We start from the raw sequence: 19,584 nt of genomic DNA, 5'->3' as shown, positions 1-19,584 counted from the left end.
ACAGTAAATGATAGGACGCGTTAGTCACCAATATCAAATGTACTCTTACAAATGTGCATAAAAATACAGTGACTTGATGCCATAGGATGACATTAAAAAAACAATTATATGCCAACCACTGCACAGTCATCATTCTAAATCAAAGTCCTTTTACATACTTGAGCTAGGTTCATAGTGCACAAGTACATGTAGCCTCTTCTAAAGGGGTATTCACATCTCCCTTATTAACATAACTCATCTATACATCCTCCAAACTGCAGCAAATAAACATGTTTCCTCTCAAAAAATTGTATATCTACCTATCTAGATGATCTCTTCATCACTAGTGTTTATCCGATTTGTGGGCAAAACTGCTTCCTTATTTGTGAGCATTTTCTATGTGGCCACATTCTGAGGACAGTCGAATAGGACAACTGTCCGGCTACTGCTCATGCCCGGGAGCCATCCTATTTATCCTATTCACAGGTGGCCGGGAGATACTGCGCATGTACAGGCAATAAGTGCTCCTGAGAATTTGGCCATAAAACTACAGAAAAAGAAACCTGTAATCTGCGCAAGCACGGTTACCGCAATAGTGCAGAAGCGCTTGCTGTATCCATGGACAACAATATGAAAACAAGAAGATGCTCATAGAGAAAACAGTAAGCCATATCTGGTGAGCAGGGCATTTTTAAAAAAGGAATAAATTATTTTCTAATATGCTTGTTTAGACTGTTCACATTACCGTTGCTCCGTTGGAGGTTTCTGCGCTATTGGTTCTGTCAAGAACAAAGGAACCCTGTCACAACGGTGACAAACAGAAACCATTAGCAATATTTCCGTCACCATTGATATCAATGGTGAGGGAAACGAAAGCTAAGGTTTCAGTTTGCCTTTCCGTTGAGGGGTTAACCTGACGGAAACCTCCGACGGAACGCTTCAATGGAAGGGCAACACTGATGTGAACAGGACCTTACGTGTGATGGAACATATAAAATTTTATCTATGGGGTGGGACTGCCCATTTAAGGAACTAATATAATACAAAACAATCATATTATTTGACTGGCAAAGTAAAATATAACATTCAGATTTACCTGCAACAGGAGGGCCAACAGTCATAGGAATAGACATAAATCCAAGTAAAAATCCAATGGCCTGAGATACATTCTCTGGCCCAACAAGCTCAAATGCAATGGGAGCCATAATACATATAAAGCAGCCATCAAATAGGCCCATGAAAAGACAGACCGCAATCAAACCACCAAAATTGTGGCACAATGGAATCATCATAGACATCAGTCCAATGAGAAAAAAGGATATCACCTACAAGAAGAAAAGTCCAGATAAAATTTTAATGGAAATAAATAATTCTGTACATCGAATCCATCTAAAAGACAATAAGGAAATATATGATAACTGTACTTTTTTGTTTCACAATGTACATAACTATAAGATCACAACACCACATAAATTAATGACATTTACTAAATGTATAATTTCAGCTGTAAATCCTGCTGTGAACAGTAATATTCGCCTATAACAATATTACTATGAATGAAACTACCTCATAAAAGCAAAGTCCAAAATCAAACACTCTCGTGGCTTCTCTCTAAGGCCATGTTCACACGTTTAGGAGTCACACCTTTGAAATAGTTTGTGTTTGGTTTTTTTAGTCAGTGTGATTGGTCCAACTTTCAAAATATTTTTTTTTTAAATTATTTTTACTTTGAGATACAGCTGCTTTGTTCCCTGTATAGAGAGCAGCAGTATCTTGCGCTGAGACCTGAATCCATCACTGACGGGCTCAAGGAGTATCCACCTGTAATCGATCACATCCAAATTATGAACTCAATGTAATCGATAGCAGCTCGATCCTGCTTGTCGACCCGCTAAGGGTATGTGCACACACACTAATTACGTCCGTAATATACGGACGTATTTCGGCCGCAAGTTCCGGACCGAACTCAGTGCAGGGAGCCGGGCTCCTAGCATCATAGTTATGTACGACGCTAGGAGTCCCTGCCTCGCTGCCGGACAACTGTCCCGTACTGTAATCATGTTTTCAGTACGTGACAGTTGTCCTGCAGCGAGGCAGGGACTCCTAGCATCGTACATAAGTATGATGCTTGGAGCCCGGCTCCCTGCACTGTGTTCGGTCCGGTATTTGCTGCCGATATACGTCCGTATATTACGGACGTAAATAGTGTGTGTGCACATACCCTAACACTGAACCCGTCAGATACAGGCTTCAGCGCTAGATACAGTTGCTCTGTATACAGAATACAAAGCAGGTGTATCTCAAAAAGTAAAAATAATTTTGAATAAAGTTTTTAGAAAGTCGCACCAATCACAATGACAGACATTTTTATTAAAGAAACAACGAAAAAAACACGATGTACATAGCCTTTAAATCCTGACGGAATCCGCTGACATTCAGCCGACAATGTATGTGAATGGGTTACTTTATTTCTCATTCGCACGCGGAGGGTGGGTTCACACACCCTATTTACGGACGTAATTCGGGCGTTTTAACCTCGAATTACGTGCGAAAATCCGGCACCAAAGCGTCGGCAAACATCTGCCCATTCATTTGAATGGGCTTTACGATGTTCTGTGCCGATGGTCATTTTTTTTACGCGCCGCTGTCAAAAGACGGCGCGTAAAAAAGATGCCCGCGTCAAAGAAGTGCCTGTCACTTCTTGAGACGTAATTGGAGCCGTTTTCCATTGACACCATGGAAAAACAGCTCCAATTACGTCCGTAATGGACGCAGCGAAAAGCGCCTGCACTTGCCATTACGTCTGAAATGCCGGAGCTGTTTTCTCCTGAAAACAGCTCCGTAATTTCAGCCGTAACGGAGGGTGCCGTGTGAACATACCCTTAGGAAAATATCTGCGTGGAATAATGAGGATTTAAAATCGGCAGCATGTTCATTATCGCTTTGGATTCCGCCCTGGAAAGCCGTGAAATAGATCAATTAAATTACAATGGGGCTAACAAGTGTGTGGATTCACTGGCCAATCCACGGCAGAAATCAAGGTGTCCGCTATGGATTTCTGCTGCGGATTTTCAAAAAGATCCTTGGTCGATTTGCCTATGGGGAATTTGTGGCATGTAAACATAGCCTAGCTTTGTTCATCAGCAAAACTCATCTTTTTATCATAAGGGTATGTTCACACGGCCTATTTTCGGCCTTTTTTCGGGCCATAAACGCCCGAAAAACGGCCGAAAAATCGGAAGCAGACGGAGAGTTTTTTGTGGCGTTATTTTACGCGTTTAAAAAATGCCACAAAAAAGAAGTGCAGGGCACTTCTTGGGACTTTTTTGGAGACGTTTTGCATATACTCTATTGAAAAAAGCTCCAAAAATGGTCGTAAAAAACGCAGCGAAAATCGCGAGTGGCACAAAAAACTTCTGAAAATCAGGAGCGGTTTTCTCTTGAAAACAGCTCCGTATTTTCAGACATTTTTGCTCACTGTGTGTGAATATACCCTAAGGGCAGATTCACACGAGCGTTGCATTTTTGCGCGCGCAAACGCGGCGTTTTGCACGCGCAAAAACCATTTGACAGCTGCGTGTGTCATCCGTGTCTGATGCGCGGCTGCGTGATTTTCGCGCAGCCGCCATCATAGAGATGAGGCTAGTCGACGGCCGTCACTGTCCAAGGTGCTGAAAGAGCTAACTCTTTCAGCACCCTCGACAGTGAATGCCGAACACAATATCGCAAAACCTGTAGAAAAAAAAGAAAAAGTTCGTACTTACCGAGAACTTCCCGGCCGTTGCCTTGGTGACGCGTCCTTGGTGACGCGTCCTTGGTGACGCGCCTCTCTTGACATCGGGCCCCACCTCCCTGGATGACGCGCCAGTCCATGTGACCGCTGCAGCCTGTGCTTGGCCTGTGATTGGCTGGAGCTGTCACTTGGACTTAATTGTCATCCCGGGAGGTCAGACTGGAGGAAGAAGCCGGGAGTTAGCGGTAAGTCAGAACTTCGTTTTTTTTCCTACAGGTTCATGTATATTGGGATCGGAAGTCACGGTCCATGGTGCTGAAACAGTTTAACTCTTTCAGCACCATGGACAGTGACTATCTCCTGACGTCGCGTACCGATAATTTTTTTGCCGGGTTCGGCCAAAACGAGTTTGGCCGAACCCGGTGAAGTTCGGTACGCTTGTCCGGCTTCGCTCATCGCAAAGACACTCCGTTTGGATGTTCGGAAACAGAAAAGCACGTGGTGCTTTTCTGTTTTCATTCATCCTTTTCACTGCTGTTGCGCGAATCACGCTCGTCCCACGGAAGTGCTTCCGTGTGGTGCGCGTGATTTTTGAAGTCAATGGGTGCGTGATGCGCGAAATACGCAGAGTTATTGAACCTGTCGCGCTTTTTGCGCAGCAGACAAACGCTGCACAAAAAGCACGGACTGTCTGTACTGCCCCATAGACTTGTATTGGTCCATGCGTGCCGCGTGAAAACCACGCGGCCCGCACGGACCGAATACACGCTCGTGTGAATCCCCCCTAACAGTGATGAGAAGTAATACATCTCATCCTATAGGCAATCCCTGCATGGCATTAATACATACAGTGTCCACACAGTCACTGGTGATGAACCTGCCACATGAGAGGCATACTTTGGGACTTATAACTGGTAAAAGGAGGTTGTTTAAAATAATATAATTATTTTTTATTTTTACGTTGGAGAGTGAGCGTGGCATAGAAACCCGGAGCAAGAAAATCTGTTTAAGGGCTGATGCATACGGGAATGAAAACCCTATGTGAAGTTTTGTTGTTTGTTTTTTTTAAAGATATGCAGACATATCAATATTTGATCTTCATTTTAACAGTATATAAAGGTGATGTAATTGATCAGAGAATAAAAATAAATGGACTTTGCAGTGATTATTAACAATTTTTTTTTACTGTTTATTGTTCAATTACGTTACCTTAAGCTATATTTACTTTTTCAAATGACTGTATATTAGGCCTCATGCACACGACCGTAGCCATGTGCACTGCCGTGATTTTCGGGTCGGCCGGCTGCGGACTGTCAGCTACGAGCCGCCCGCAAATCGCGGGACATGCACATGGCCGCGGCCATTACTTTCAATGAGCCAGGACCGCAGAAGTCGGCCGTAATAAGACAGGTCCGTTCTTTCTGCGGTGCGGGCTCCCGGGCCATGCACAGGCCGTAAAAACTACGGTCGTGTGCATGACTAGATAGAAATGAATGGGGTCGCAATTCTCCCGTGGATTTTCGGGGGAATTGCAGCCGCAAAAGCACGTTCGTGTGCATGGGGCCTTAGTGTACCTCAAACAGCTGCCATAAAAACACATTGTGCAGTCATTAAAGGGTTATTCCCACCTTAGACATTTATGGCATGTCTGATAGATGTGGGTCCCGTTTCGCCTGGTGGGGTGGCCCCTGGCACATATGTGCAGCTCTCTCCATTAATTTCTATGGTAGTTACGGAAACAGTGAGGCCACCCCTCTATTCAATCTCCGCCTGGATACGGCGGCTGCCTCATCAGATGGGACCCACATTCTTGATATTGGTGCAGGTCCCAGAGCTGGGACCCACATCTATTAGATATTTATGGCATATCCTATGCATAAGCGATAAATGTCTCTGGTAGAAATACCGCTTTAAAGGGGGTTAATTACGTCCTCAGAGTATGGTGCAGCAGACACATACTATTGTAAACAGGCTAACAGGGAAGTTCCATGGAATTAGAATTTCCTGATGCCACCATTCTCTATTATCAGAAGGCTTACACTTGTACCTGGAGATATTGTGATAATGTGTAGATATTAAAGAATTCTATAATATATAAGTGCAGGATCAATAAAAGCATCTAATAAAGCTGATATACGCTATATGGCCAAAGTATGTGGATACCTGACCATCACACCTACATGAACTCATTGGACAACCTATTCTAAAACTATGGGCATTAAAAGGGTTGTCTCATGAAAATCATTTATCACCTACCTGGAGTGTTCGGCTATTTCCATCAGTCCCAAAGAAAATAAATGGAGAGGGAGTGAACATGCGTTTGTACCGATACTTTCCAGTTGGGGACACAGAAATCTCATCCTCGTGATCGCTGGGAGTCTCAGCGGTCAGACTTATAGCGATCATACATTTATTACCTATTCAGTGGATAACTTATAAATGATTTTTATATGAATTTGGGCTCCCACTCCTTTGTGCCCATCCTGCCAAAAGAGCAATTGTGCGATAAGGCACTGATGTTGGACGAGAATGTCTGGCTCACAATTGGAGTACTAATTCATCCCAAAGATGTTCAATGGCTTTGAGGTCAGGGTTCTGTACAGGACACTTGAGTTCCTCCACACCAGAATGGTTAAACCATGTCTTTTTGCAACTTGCTTTGAGCACTGGGGCACAGTCATGCTGGAACAGGAAAGGGCATTCCCAAAACTGTTGCCAGAAAGTTGGAGGCAGACAACTGGAAAGAAGGGGCCTAGCCCAAGCTCTGAAAAACAGCCCAGGACTGTTATACCTATTTCACCACATTTTACAGTAGGCACCATGCATTCCGATAGATAACTGTAGCATTGCCCTGGCACCCGCCAAACCCAGATTTGTCCATAAGACAGCCAGATAGTTTATCAGGATTCATCACTCCAGAGATCACGTTTACCCCGCTCAAGAGAAAAGTGGTAGTGTGCTTTACACCCTTCCAACATTTAAAATTGTGCATGGTGATCTAGACTTTTGTGTAGCTTCTAGACTATGGAAACATATTTTATGAAGTTCCCAACGCCCAGTTCTTGTGTTGATGTCATGTCAACAGTAGGCACTTTTGGAGCTCTGTAGTAAGGGGCGCAAAAAAAAAAGAATAGGCGATTTTTACACCCAATGCACTTCAGCACTCGGCTGCCCCCACTCTGTTAGTTTGCGTGATATACGGCTTTGTGGCTAAACTGTTGTTACACCTAGACGTTGCCACTGCACCATAATAGTACTTGTAGTGGACTGTGGCAGATCTAGTAGATCAGAAATTTTACAAACTGACTTGTGCCAAAGGTGGCATCCTATGACAGTGCCCCATTTAAAGTCACTGAGCTCTTCAGTACGACCCACTAACAATGTTAATCTATGGAGATAGCATGGCGGTGTGCTTAATTTTATGCTCCTCCAGTATTTGCAATGGGCGTGACAGAAACACCTCAACTCAATAATTAGGAGGGGTGTCCACATACTTTCGGCCTTATAGTGTATGAAACCCAGTACTAGCTGGAAGACTTTTCTTTTTTAACAATAAGTAGGATAGACAAAGAAGATAAGTCTTGCAGTACCTGTAAATAGACTTTCTTGACACCTGGAATGTAATCTGCAACTCTGCCAAAGACAAGCCTTCCAACCCCAGATGTAACACCGATACATAGCAACAAAACCTCTTCCTTTACTTCTGGTCCCAGACGCTCCTTAACATGTTTCATCTGTAAAGTAAAAAAGCAAACAACACAGAATTAAAAATGCACTCAAATAATTAGAATACCATATAATCACTTTTATATTCTACATTTTGCTCTATCCATTGCATTAGACATTTATCTTTTTCCAATGATCCAGAGCCCAAAACGCACAACGGGAAAGGTGGAATTCTCAACTGAATCCAATATAAGTGTGTATTTAAATGCACAAAAATTGTTAAATGTTTACGTTTCATCACGTGCTATCAAGAGTTGGCCAAACTACTGATGGTCTATGTAAGTGATTACCAGTATATTATTGACTACTCACACCAATGGTACAAACAAGGCAATATAGCTGAAGAAATATTCTACCTCAGTGTCGCAGATTTAGTGAATTGTAGGATTTTAAAGAGGCTCTGTCACCAGATTTTGCAACCCCTATCTGCTATTGCAGCAGATAGGCGCTGCAATGTAGATTACAGTAACGTTTTTATTTTTAAAAAACGAGCATTTTTGGCCAAGTTATGACCATTTTTGTAGTTATGCAAATGAGGCTTGCAAAAGTCCAAGTGGGCGTGTTTAAAGTAAAAGTACAACTGGGCGTGTATTATGTGCGTACATCGGGGCGTTTTTAGTACTTTCACTAGCTGGGCGCTCTGAAGAGAAGTAACATCCTCTTCTCTTCAGAACGCCCAGCTTCTGACAGTGCAGATCTGTGACGTCACTCACAGGACCTGCATCGTGACGGCCACATCGGCACCAGAGGCTACAGTTGATTCTGCAGCAGCATCAGCGTTTGCAGGTAAGTCGATCTTACCTGCAAACGCCGATGCTGCTGCAGAATCAACTGTAGCCTCTGGTGCCGATGTGGCCGTCACGATGCTGGACCTGTGAGTGACGTCACAGATCTGCACTGTCAGAAGCAGGGCGTTCTGAAGAGAAGAGGATGATACTTCTCTTCAGAGCGCCCAGTTAGTGAAAGTATTAAAAACGCCCCGATGTACGCACATAATACACGCCCACTTGGACTTTTGCAAGCCTCATTTGCATAACTACAAAAATGGTCATAACTTGGCCAAAAATGCTCGTTTTTTAAAAATAAAAACGTTACTGTAATCTACATTGCAGCGCCGATCTGCTGCAATAGCAGATAGGGGTTGCAAAATCTGGTGACAGAGCCTCTTTAAAAAAGTATTTAAGGCCACATGCAAACAAGTTCGCATTTGCGGCTCAAATTTTTCTGCTGGAAATCCGTAGCGTAATACAGTACTAAGCAAATTAAATGAGACTTCAAGTTAGCTCAACTACACGTTGCAGAATCATTCCGTAAATTGACCTTGGGTGCGGATTTTAAAATCTGCAGTATGGAAATTTATCTTGCGCTTCTGTATCAGAATTGTATCTGAAAAGTTTATTTTAAAAAACCGCGCCAAAATCCACAACATATAATCTGCACCTGCTCAGAATCAAAATGTAAAATCTGCATCTAGAAATGCATAAAAAAATGCAATATGAAATGCGGATTTTACCTGTAGAATTACCTGCTTATTTTCTGCATCATATTCAGCAATTTGTGCATGTAGCCTACATGGGTTAACTGGTTTAGAAAATCCATTTTTGATTATCCTAGTAGGGATTTAATAGAGGGGAGTCCCCTACTCAGGACCCTCCACTATTAGTCATAGAGGAAAGCCACTACAAACACTCCCTCGCTCTGAAAGACCAGCACATCCGTGTATTAGACCACATTCACATGGTTGCAATAAGGGCACATTTTCCCACCCGCATTATGGATGCAATAACTGTATTTAGATTGCCTTAGCATTCTATGGTAAACAAGTCGGGAACCGCCGGAGGTCCGGGTATTGCAGCCATAATACACGATCTTACGCCATATGAAAGCAGCCTTACACACACAACTAATTGCTTCCAATAAGAACTGTGTAAGGGCCAGTTCACACTGGGTGTTTTGGCAAGTTTTTTGGCGCAGAAACCACGCCGCAAAACGCGCCAGAAAATGGCCGAAATTCCTCCCATTGATTTCAATGGGAGGCGGAGGCGTTTTTTTCCCGCAAGCGGGAAAACCGGCTCACGGGAGAGATAGGGGACATGCCCTATCTTCGGGCCTTTATGCCTCTGACCTCCAATTGACATCAATGGGAGGCAGAGAAAGCGTATTTCGCAGGGTTTTATGCCCACGGCACACAATGGCCGCGGGCGAAAAACGCAGCAAAAATCAGTGTGCAGGCAGAGGAAAATTTGCCTCAAACTTCCGAATGGAATTTTGAGACAGATTTTCCTCCTGCAAAAAACTCTGTGTGTACTCAGCCTTAGGCTATGTTCACACGGAGTATTTTGGGGGAGGAATATCTGCCTCAAAGCTCCAAACGGAATTTTGAGGCAGATATTCCTCCCCCAAAATACTCCGTGTGAATAGCAATGATCGCGCCGTTTTTCGCCCGCGGCCATTGAGCGCCGCGGGCAGAAAACACGCTTTCTCCTGCCTCCCATTGAAGTCAATGGGAGGTCGGAGGCGGAAGCGCCCGAAGATAGGGCATGTCGCTTCTTTTTCCCGCGAGGCAGTTTTACTGCTCGCGGGAAAAAGACGCCGACGCCTCCCATTGAAATCAATGGGAGGCGTTCTCGGGCCGTTTCTGCCGAGTTTTGCGACGCGGTTTCCGCGTCAAAAAACTCGGCAAAAGACCCCGTGTGAACATAGCCTTATGCTGCATTTCCCATGGGATGGCACAGCAGGGAAACTAAACACTTGATGCCGGGTTCCCCAATACATTACAGCTCCTTGCTAAGGGTCCCAGTAGTGGAACACCCTGCGATGAGCTTCTTGTTGGGGTTCAATCCCTTTTTTTTGCCTGCCCATACCAGCTTTACCAGCCCGTAAGCCAAAAGGGCTCTGTTTTGGCATATGCTGGGTGCATGTGGGACTATTTGCACTTTGGAGTATATATTGGGGAATACTCCTAGCGTATACTTCCGATGTCCCTTAAAAATAAAATGTGAACTTCGTTCACATCTGCGCTGGGGCACCGTTCCGACGTAGTCGACTACGCTATTGATTCCGTCAAAACGACTGAACCCTTGCACAACGGAAACAAACGGAAACCATTGGCACTGGATCCGTCACCATTTAAATCATTGTGTCAGTCAGGGTCCCGACGGAAAGCTCAGATGGAACGGGACCCTGGCGCAGATGTGAACGAAGCCTAAGGCCCCATGCACACGACCGTGCACGTAATCGCGGCCCACGAAATCTATGTTTCCTGTTTGTGTCTGTCAGGGCTTCGTTCCGACGGAAAGCTCCGACGGAGTGGAGCCCTAGTGCAGATGTGTATGAAGCCTAAGTTTGACAAAAAGATACACATTCTTAAAGTTAAACCTATTCATATCATGCATATTGGTCCAGAGAAAGGTAAAAACAAATCCCTGAGGCCTCAAAGCGTTTATGGCAAGTGGTTGAAAACAAAAGCAAGCTATTGTATAGACCATCACTTACCAAATGAACATAAGGCACAAAATAGCCAAAAAGCGCTACTGGAATTCCAAATGCCCATATGCAATAACTCCTAGATTTGAATATGGAGAAATTGAAGATCTTTTTCCCCCTGTTGCTGCTCCTAGGCATTAGTGGCTTGTAGGTGAATCCAGCCAAAAAGAGCACAAACATGAGGATACATAATACACGCAGTGTATTATAAAGTCCTATATTTTTAAGCAAAAAACTGAGGAGGAAGGGCAGTGACACAGTAAATAGGCTGCTGCCTGCTGTGACAATACCATTCACTAGACCCAAGCGCTTCTTAAAGTAGTGTCCCAAGATTACCAGGGATGGCTGGTAAGCAAATGAGCAGCCACAGGCAAATAAAATTCCGTATGTAAAATAAAGAGGCTCCAAGCTCCTATGGAAAAAGAATAAAAAATTAGAAATAAAATTTTATTGCAAAATAAACACTTAAAATATAATTTTATACAGTCAGACAAAATCAGAATACAAAAAAGAGCAACGTTTGCAGGTCAGTAGTGTCTTTTGAAGCCAAGCCACCACTTACAGCAATAGAACGTACTAAGGTGTGAGGTATGGCTTCTGGTTCTGATCTAACTCTGGTTGAGAAAAGTAAAACAGGAGCAGTGAATTAGTGTACTGTAAGCATATATATAAGTGATCCAGGACTCATCTACAGTGCTGCTTGAAAGTTTGTAAACCATTCAGAATTTTCTATTTTTTTGCATAAATTTGACATAAAACTACATCAGATTTTCACACAAGTCCTAAAAGTAGATAAGGAAAACCAACTCAAACAAATGAGTCCAAAACATTAGACTTGGTCATTTATTTATTGAGGAAAATGATCCAATGTCACATATCTGTGAGTGTCAGAAGTATGTGACCTTTAGGATAAGCAGATAATTTGAAGGTGAAATTAGAGTCAATGGGATGATAATCTTGTGAGTGGGCAACCTCTTTTATTTAATACCTTAACAATCGTCCACCGTCTTTTGAAGGCAGGCGGTGCATGTCCTCAGTCTACAGCGACGTCTTTTGGCGTCGCTGTAGAAGAGGCTGATAAGCGCTCCTGTGAGCGCTCATCCTCTAAGCAGGAGCTGTAACTAACAGCTCCTGATGTTAGAGGAGCCTGCTGAATACAGCTGGGGTCGGAAAACATTCGGACCCCAGCTGTTTAACCCTTTTTTATCGCTGCGGTCCGTGACCACGGCAAGATCAAAGGGGAACTCCCCGCTTTGATCTCGTCATCGGAAACCCGGTGACGTGATCAAACACCGGTGAATCCCTCTGCAGTCAGCCCTGGGAACCTGCAAAGGACCCCAGAGCTGTCTGTTAAGTAAGCCTGCTGTTCTGGCACACTATGTGCTGCCCTAACAGCAACCTGTGTCATAGTGACACAGTATGATGTATTAGCATAAACGAGTATGCTAATACATTACAAGTAAAAAATAAAGTTATAAATAAAGTTATCCCTTAATGGGATTTTAAAAAAAAGTAACAAAAAAATAAATAAATTAAAAAAAGTCATTATTTTGCATAAAATATATTTTATTGCCCCTACACGAAATAAAAACAAAAAACCTACACATATTAGGTATCTAAATGACCGTAATAACCTGAAAAATTAACTTAATCTATTTAGAGTGAAACGTGTATGGGATAAAAAAAATAGACAATAAAAACTATGCTGAGAATCGCTTTTTCTTATATTAACACCGTAAAAATATTTTTTTTTCTACCTCCAAACTATGAAAAAAAAATAATACAATTTCTCCCGCATAAAACAAGGCTTCATACGGCCACATCAATGAAAAAATAAAAACGTTATGGCTGCTGAAATGCAGAGAGGTAAAAACTGAAAAATGTAGCTGGTCATTAAGACCTTTTGAGACCGGTCATTAAGGGGTTAAAGAACTGGGATCTATCAAAGTAGGATCTTCACAATATGTTTGTGGAAGCGTATCATGGCACGAACAAAGTAGATTTCTGAGGACCTCAGAAGAAGAGTTGCAGATGCTCATCAGGCTGGAAAAGGTTACTAAACCATCTCATTCAAACAGACTGTACAAATGGAGGAAATTCTAGACCATTGTTACCCTCTCAGGAGTGATCGACCAACAAGGATCACGCCAAGAGCAAGGGTTAAAATAGTCCGCGAGGTCACAAAAGAACCCAAGGTAACCACTAAGCAACTAAAGGCCTTCCTCACATTAGCTAATATTAATGTTCATGAGTCCACCATCAGGAGGACAAGGAAAAACAATGGTGTGCATGGCAGAATTGCAAGGAGGAAGCTGCTGCTCTCCAAATAGAACATTGCTGCCCATCTGCAGTTTGCTAAATATCACCTGGTCAAGCCAGAACACTATTGGAACAATGTTTTGTGGAAGGATGAGACCAAAATAGAGCTTTTTGGTTTAAATGAGAAGCGTTATGTTTGGAGAAAGAAAAACACCTCATATCATCTGTGAAGCACGGTGGTGGTAGTATCATGGTTTGGGCCTGTTTTGCTTCATCTGGGCCAGGATGGCTTACCGTCATTGATGGTACAATGAATTTTGAATTATACCAGCAAATTCTAAAGGAAAATGTGAGGACATCAGGTCCGTGAGCCGAATCTGAAGAGAACGTGGGTCATGCAGCAAGACAACGACCCTAAGCACACAAGTAGTACTACCACAGAATGGTTAAAGAAGAATAAAGTTAAAGTTTTGGAATGGCCAAGTCAAAGTCCTGACCTGAATCTAATTGAAATGTGGTGGAAGGACTTGAAGCGGAGCAGTTCATGGGAGGAAACCCACCAACATAATAGAGTTGAAGATGTTTTGTATAGAGGAATGGTCTAAAATTCCTCCAAGCCGATGTGCAGGCCTAACCAACAATTACCGGAAACGTTTAGATGCAGTTATTGCTGCACAAGCCAGATACTGAAAGCAAAGGTTCACATACTTTTGCCACTCAAATATGTGATATTGGATAATTTTCCTTAATAAATACATGACCAAGTCTAATATTTTTGACTCATTTGTTTGATTTGGTTCTCTTCATCTACTTTTAGGACTTGTGTGAACATCTGATGTAGTTTTAGGTCAAATTTATGAAGGGTTCACAAACTTTCAAGCAGCACTGTAGTCCCAGATTTGTATGCTTTTGTCACATTTGCTTGGAGTTTGTGCGAGTGCTCCATTTTCGTTAGACAATATAAAAACATATTACTAGCGATGTTTTACAATATAAGCTCATGCGATATGTTACCCACAATTGTAGTAAGTAGGGGGAGAGAATTTGGGAAATCACAGAGGCATGACATCACATGTACACATGTGATGTCATGCGTCTTGTAGACTTAGCTTACAGTGCACTGTGTTCTAACTTAATTGCACTTATGTGATTACTGAACTTGATATGTAGACCTGGAACCCTGGCCTTAAACTACACTTAGCATGTGTGTAACAAAATGCACCTAAGACAAGGAAACTAATACCATCTGGTAAGGAAATAATGTGAATTAAAGGGAGTCTGTCAACAGATGCTGCATGGTAATGTCTATTAGAGCCTATTTCCTACATGTAAATAAGAGAGGTGCCTCTTGTCCTGAAGCTCCATGTCTAGGGAGTCTTTCATCCTGGCAGATCCCCTTTAATGTAATTATTGCACAGCATAATACATGGATGTTATATAAATGCTTTATATTTCAAATATTTCTCATCTCATCATTATTACTATTGTGTGAGAGACTCGTCTAATATATACTTTTTATCTTAACCCTTTCCCGTCACTCCCCCAGAGATTTACGTTGGGAAAGGGTATTTAAAAATGGCCATAGCCGTCGGGTCTCTGCTGTATTACACAGCAGGAACCCAGCGGAAATGCTTGCGATCAGAAACATCTCTGATCGCAAGCATTTAACCCCTCAGATGCCGGTGTCAGATGTGACAACTGGCATCTGAGGGGTTTTACTTTTACTTTCTGTTTGCCAGCGGTCACCGGCTCCGGCGTGGTGAGATCGCGGGAGCCGGTGTGTCCACAAGGCTATTTTTGCCTTGACCAGTTCAGTTGTGAAGTGACTTTGAGGAGCCCATACAATACAAACTCCCATAAATCACCCCATTTTAAAAACTGCACCAGACAAAGTATTCAAAACATCATTAACCAGTTCAGGACCGGGCTATTTTGAGCCTTCAGGGCCAGACACCGTTTAGCCCTTTTTAGCACGTGTTAGTTAAATGGCTATAACTTTTTTATTTGTTGAGCTAACTACGTGATTTTTGCGACGTTTTTTCCGTAGACAACGCAGGTTTCTTTTTTTATCGTTTTTATACACACCTTTTTTGCTATTTTAGAAATTTTATTCATAAAGTTTGAAAATAATAGTAAAAAAATAAGCTTTTTTACGTTTCAGCAATTTTTTTAAATAATAACATAGTTTTACCCTAAAATAGACCTTTTATTTGTGATCGGCATTGTCTACCGTAAATTTTAATATATTACATCTCTATATTAGGGTAATTGGGTCAGCGCTAGCGTTACAAAAATAATTGGCGGGGGGGAACGTTTTTTTTTGGGGTGGGTATTTTATGTGTATTTATTATAACATTTTTTTTGCACTTGACTTTATTATTTTTTTATTATTATGGTCTGTCCCTCAAAAGGTCAAAAAAGACCTTTGGGGAACTTTATATTTTTTTTCTTTCTTTTACACCATGTTTTTCCACTGTAACTGGAGCCGCACAGCAGCCCCAGTTACAGGGGAAATCAGCCCTCTCATAGTGACGATTGTCACTAATAGGGCTGTGCTGGGTCTAGTAAGACCCAGTACCAGTCTGTCACTAACAGCACCCGGCGATCATGTGACCAGTCACATGATCACGGGGAGGAATAGAGACAGCGGCGCAGCCACTGCCTCTATTCCTATACACAGCGTTCACTGAGCGCTGTGTAAAAAGACATCGGAGAAGACAGAAGCAGCAAAAGCTGCTTCTATCCTCTCCTCAGGGTCCCCGGCAGTCACTGACAGCCGGAGACCCGACATTCAGCTGCCCGATCGCGCGGGCAGCAAGTTAAAACCCGAGCCGTAAAAAGTCTATGGCTCGGGTTTTAAGGACCCTGACCGCTGGCCGTAAAAACACAGCCAGCGGTCGGGAACCAGTTAAGAAAGTTTTAAGAATTAAAGCAAAGTAGGGGTGACATTTTCAAACTCACTCTCAACTACTCTACATCTCAAATACATTTCCTGGACATGACCATATACATGAAAAACAATGCCATACAAAACAACTATCTACCATAAACCTACAGCTTCCATCCGAGACACATAAAGAAATCCATAATCTACAGCCTGGCTCTGCGGTACATACGGATCTGTTCAGACAGTGAAAACAGAAAACAACACCTGCTATCACCGAGGCATACATTCAGGGATACCATCCAAGGATTATAGATGAACAGATCTATAGAGCCACAAGAATTCCAAGTAACAATCTTCTGGTGTACAAAAAGAAGGAAGACAACAGCAGGGTGCCCCTAGTGGTCATATACAACCCACAAATAAACATCTTGAGGAAAATTGCTGCTGATCTCCAACCTATATTTAACAAAGAAAATAAACTGAAGGAAATATTCCCGGATTTACCTCTCCTTGCATACAAACAGCCACCAAACCTAAGGAATCTCCTGGTCAGAAGTGCCCTCTCATCTCCATCAGAGACTGGCACCTGTCCTTGCAACAATAGAAAATGCAAGACCTGTACCAACATCTTGTCATCGAACACCATCCACATCCCAAACACGCAGCAGGACTATAAAATCACTGGCACGTTCTCCTGTACATCCTCCAATGTACAGGAGATACATGATACTGTACATGATCCTGTGTACAAGGTGCATAGATTAAGGAATCTACATTAGCGAAACAATACAAAAATTACAATCCAGGATGAATCTTCACAGACATACAATAAAACAGGAGGTGGATACACCCGTGGGAAAACACTTCTCTGGACCTGATCACAGTTTGGCAGATTTCAAGGTCCTAATTCTGAAGGGTCATTTTAAAAACAACAAAGAAAGAAAAATTTGGGAATTCAATATGATGATAAAATTCCAGTCATTGACACAAGGCCTCAATCTAACACCTGGATTTATGAGCCACTACATGGACACAAGTCACATCCCCCATCAGACTGACTCCAGAAGCCTTATCTCCTAAGTCATCACCCCTATAACCTCAGTTTTATTGCCCCGGCTTATCTTAATGATATATCACTTCATGTACTAATTATATTTGTGTAACATCTAAATGTTGTGCTAATTTCTAAGTCATTCATTTGTTAACTGGCCTGAAGAAGGAGCCTCTGCGCTCTGAAAGCTTGCATATAGAACTTTTATGGTTAGCCAATAAAGGTATCATACCTATTATACTTTTGTCTTTTTTGACACAAAAGTATTTAACATTTCATATTTTTTTTTGCAGAAATTTATATTTAATCCTTTTTTTCTGTAACACAGAGGGATTTACCAGAGAAACGCAACTCAATATTTATTGCCCAGATTCTGCAGTTTTTATAAATATCCCACATATGACCCTAGTGTGCTTATGGACTGAAACACCGGCCTCAGAAGCAAAGGAGCACCTAGTGGATTTTGGGGCCTTCTTTTTATTAGAATATATTTTAGGCACCATGTCAGGTTTGAAGAGGTCTTGTGGGGCCACAACAGTGGAAACACTCCCAAAAAGACATAATTTGGCAAACTACACCCCCCAAGGAATTTATCAAGGGGTATCAACCTGGGATCGTAAACGCCAAGACTGATGAGCTGGAGAAAATGTTCTATCTATCTACAGTGAAAATGAAAATCTAAGTTTTTTTCTAATAAAATGTAGTTTTAACTCAGATTTTTCCATTTTCACAATGAATAAAGAAGAAAAAGAACCACAACATTTTTAAACCAACCTTTTCTGAGCATAGCAATACCCCAAATGTGGCCATAAACTTCTGTTTGGACTCACGGCAGGGCTTAGAAGGGAAGGAGCACCATTTGGCTTTTGGAGCTCAAATTTTGCTGGAATGGTTTGCGGCGCCATGTCACATTTGCAAAGCCCCTGCGGGACCAAATCAGTGGAAACCCCCAAAAGTGACCCCATTTGGGAAACTACACACCTGAAGTCATTTATCTAGGGGATCATTTTGACCCCACATGTTTTTTTTGCCAAACTTAGTGGAATTAGGCCATGAAATTGAAAAGCTATATTTATTTTGATAAAACATATTCGTTCGCAATTTTTACAAGGAAAAAAGGAGAAAAAGGACCTGGGTCCAAAACAGTCGGAGCCCCCCAAAAGTGACCCCATTTGGGGAAACTACACACCTTAAGGAATGTATCTAGCGGTATGGTGAGCATTTAGACCCAACAGTTTTTTTGCGTAATTTATTGGAATTAGGCCATAAAAATTTATATCAACATTTTTTCCACTAAAAAGTTAAATTCTTTCATTTTCACAAGGGATAAAGGACAGAAAGCAGCCCAACATTTGTAAAGCAATTTCTCACGGCTAAGGCAATACCCCACATGTGGTTATAAACTGCTATTTGGACACACAGCAAGGCTCTAAACGGAAAGAGCGCAATTTAGTTTTTGGAGTGGAGATTTTACAAAATTAGTTTTCTGACACCATGATGCAATGAGCTAAGGTAGAGGCGTAGCTAGGTTCTCCAGCACCCGGGGCAAAGATTCAGCTTGGCAACCCCCCCCAAACCTCTTTCCCGACATCTCCTTCCCGCTCGCCATGTTTGTTTTTTGCCACCACTCAATGAGGTGTCATGATTTTTTCCACATTTTTTTTTTATGTAACTTGAGCATTTTACAAACAATATAGTTATATATACACAACACCAGAACTATCTCATTACATATATACAGCCACAGAACCAAGCTCATCACATATATACAGCTCCAGAACAAAGCTCATTACATATATACAGTACCAGAACAAAGCTCATTACATATATACAGCACCAGAACAAAGCTCCGTACATAAATACAGCACCAAAACCAAGCTCAGTACATACATATAGCATCAGAACAAAGATCAATACATATATACAGTGCCAGAAGCAAGCTCAGTACATATATACAGCACCAGAACCAAGCCCAGTGCATATATACAGTATCAGAACCAAGATCAGTACATATATACAGTGCCAGAACAAAGCTCAGTACATATACACTGCCAGAACCAAGCTCGGTACATATATACAGTGCCAGAACCAAGATCACTACATATATACAGCACCAGAACAAAGCTCTATACATATATACAGTACCAGAACAAAGAACAGTACATATATATAGCGCCAGAACAAAGCTAAATACAACACCAGCACAAATACAGCTCAATTTAGTGCAACCCCTGCTACATAGGTCTGCACTAAATTGTATACAGCTCCCAGCATGACCCGAACAATGGTAAGGATATGCTGGAAGTTGCTGTTTCACAAAAAGAAAAAATCATCCCACCCATCATCTCGCTGAAGATCATACAGTGACTACAGTGCAGATTAGAAGTAGAATTAACATTTACATTAAGTGACTCACAGGTGACGTCAGATTCAAGTTGTTCTTTTTGTCTTTTCTTCTCCACC

General features: G+C 42.1%; 1 protein-coding gene across 1 annotated transcript in view; it reads right to left on the bottom strand.

The window, feature by feature from the left end:
- SLC16A10 (solute carrier family 16 member 10) overlaps positions 1 to 19,584 on the bottom strand; it is a 148,476-nt gene that overhangs the window by 8,254 nt on the left and 120,638 nt on the right. The window contains exons 3-5 of the mRNA XM_075862278.1: positions 10,934 to 11,336; positions 7,303 to 7,446; positions 1,076 to 1,304 (exon numbers count right to left, since the gene is read on the bottom strand). Of these exons, the coding sequence (XP_075718393.1) occupies positions 1,076 to 1,304; positions 7,303 to 7,446; positions 10,934 to 11,336 (776 nt within the window). The remainder of the gene's footprint in view (positions 1 to 1,075; positions 1,305 to 7,302; positions 7,447 to 10,933; positions 11,337 to 19,584) is intronic.

This window comes from Rhinoderma darwinii, chromosome 4, assembly GCF_050947455.1.
Source record: "Rhinoderma darwinii isolate aRhiDar2 chromosome 4, aRhiDar2.hap1, whole genome shotgun sequence".
Classification (NCBI taxonomy): domain Eukaryota; kingdom Metazoa; phylum Chordata; class Amphibia; order Anura; family Rhinodermatidae; genus Rhinoderma; species Rhinoderma darwinii.
This window is presented reverse-complemented; position numbering and strand designations above follow the sequence as displayed.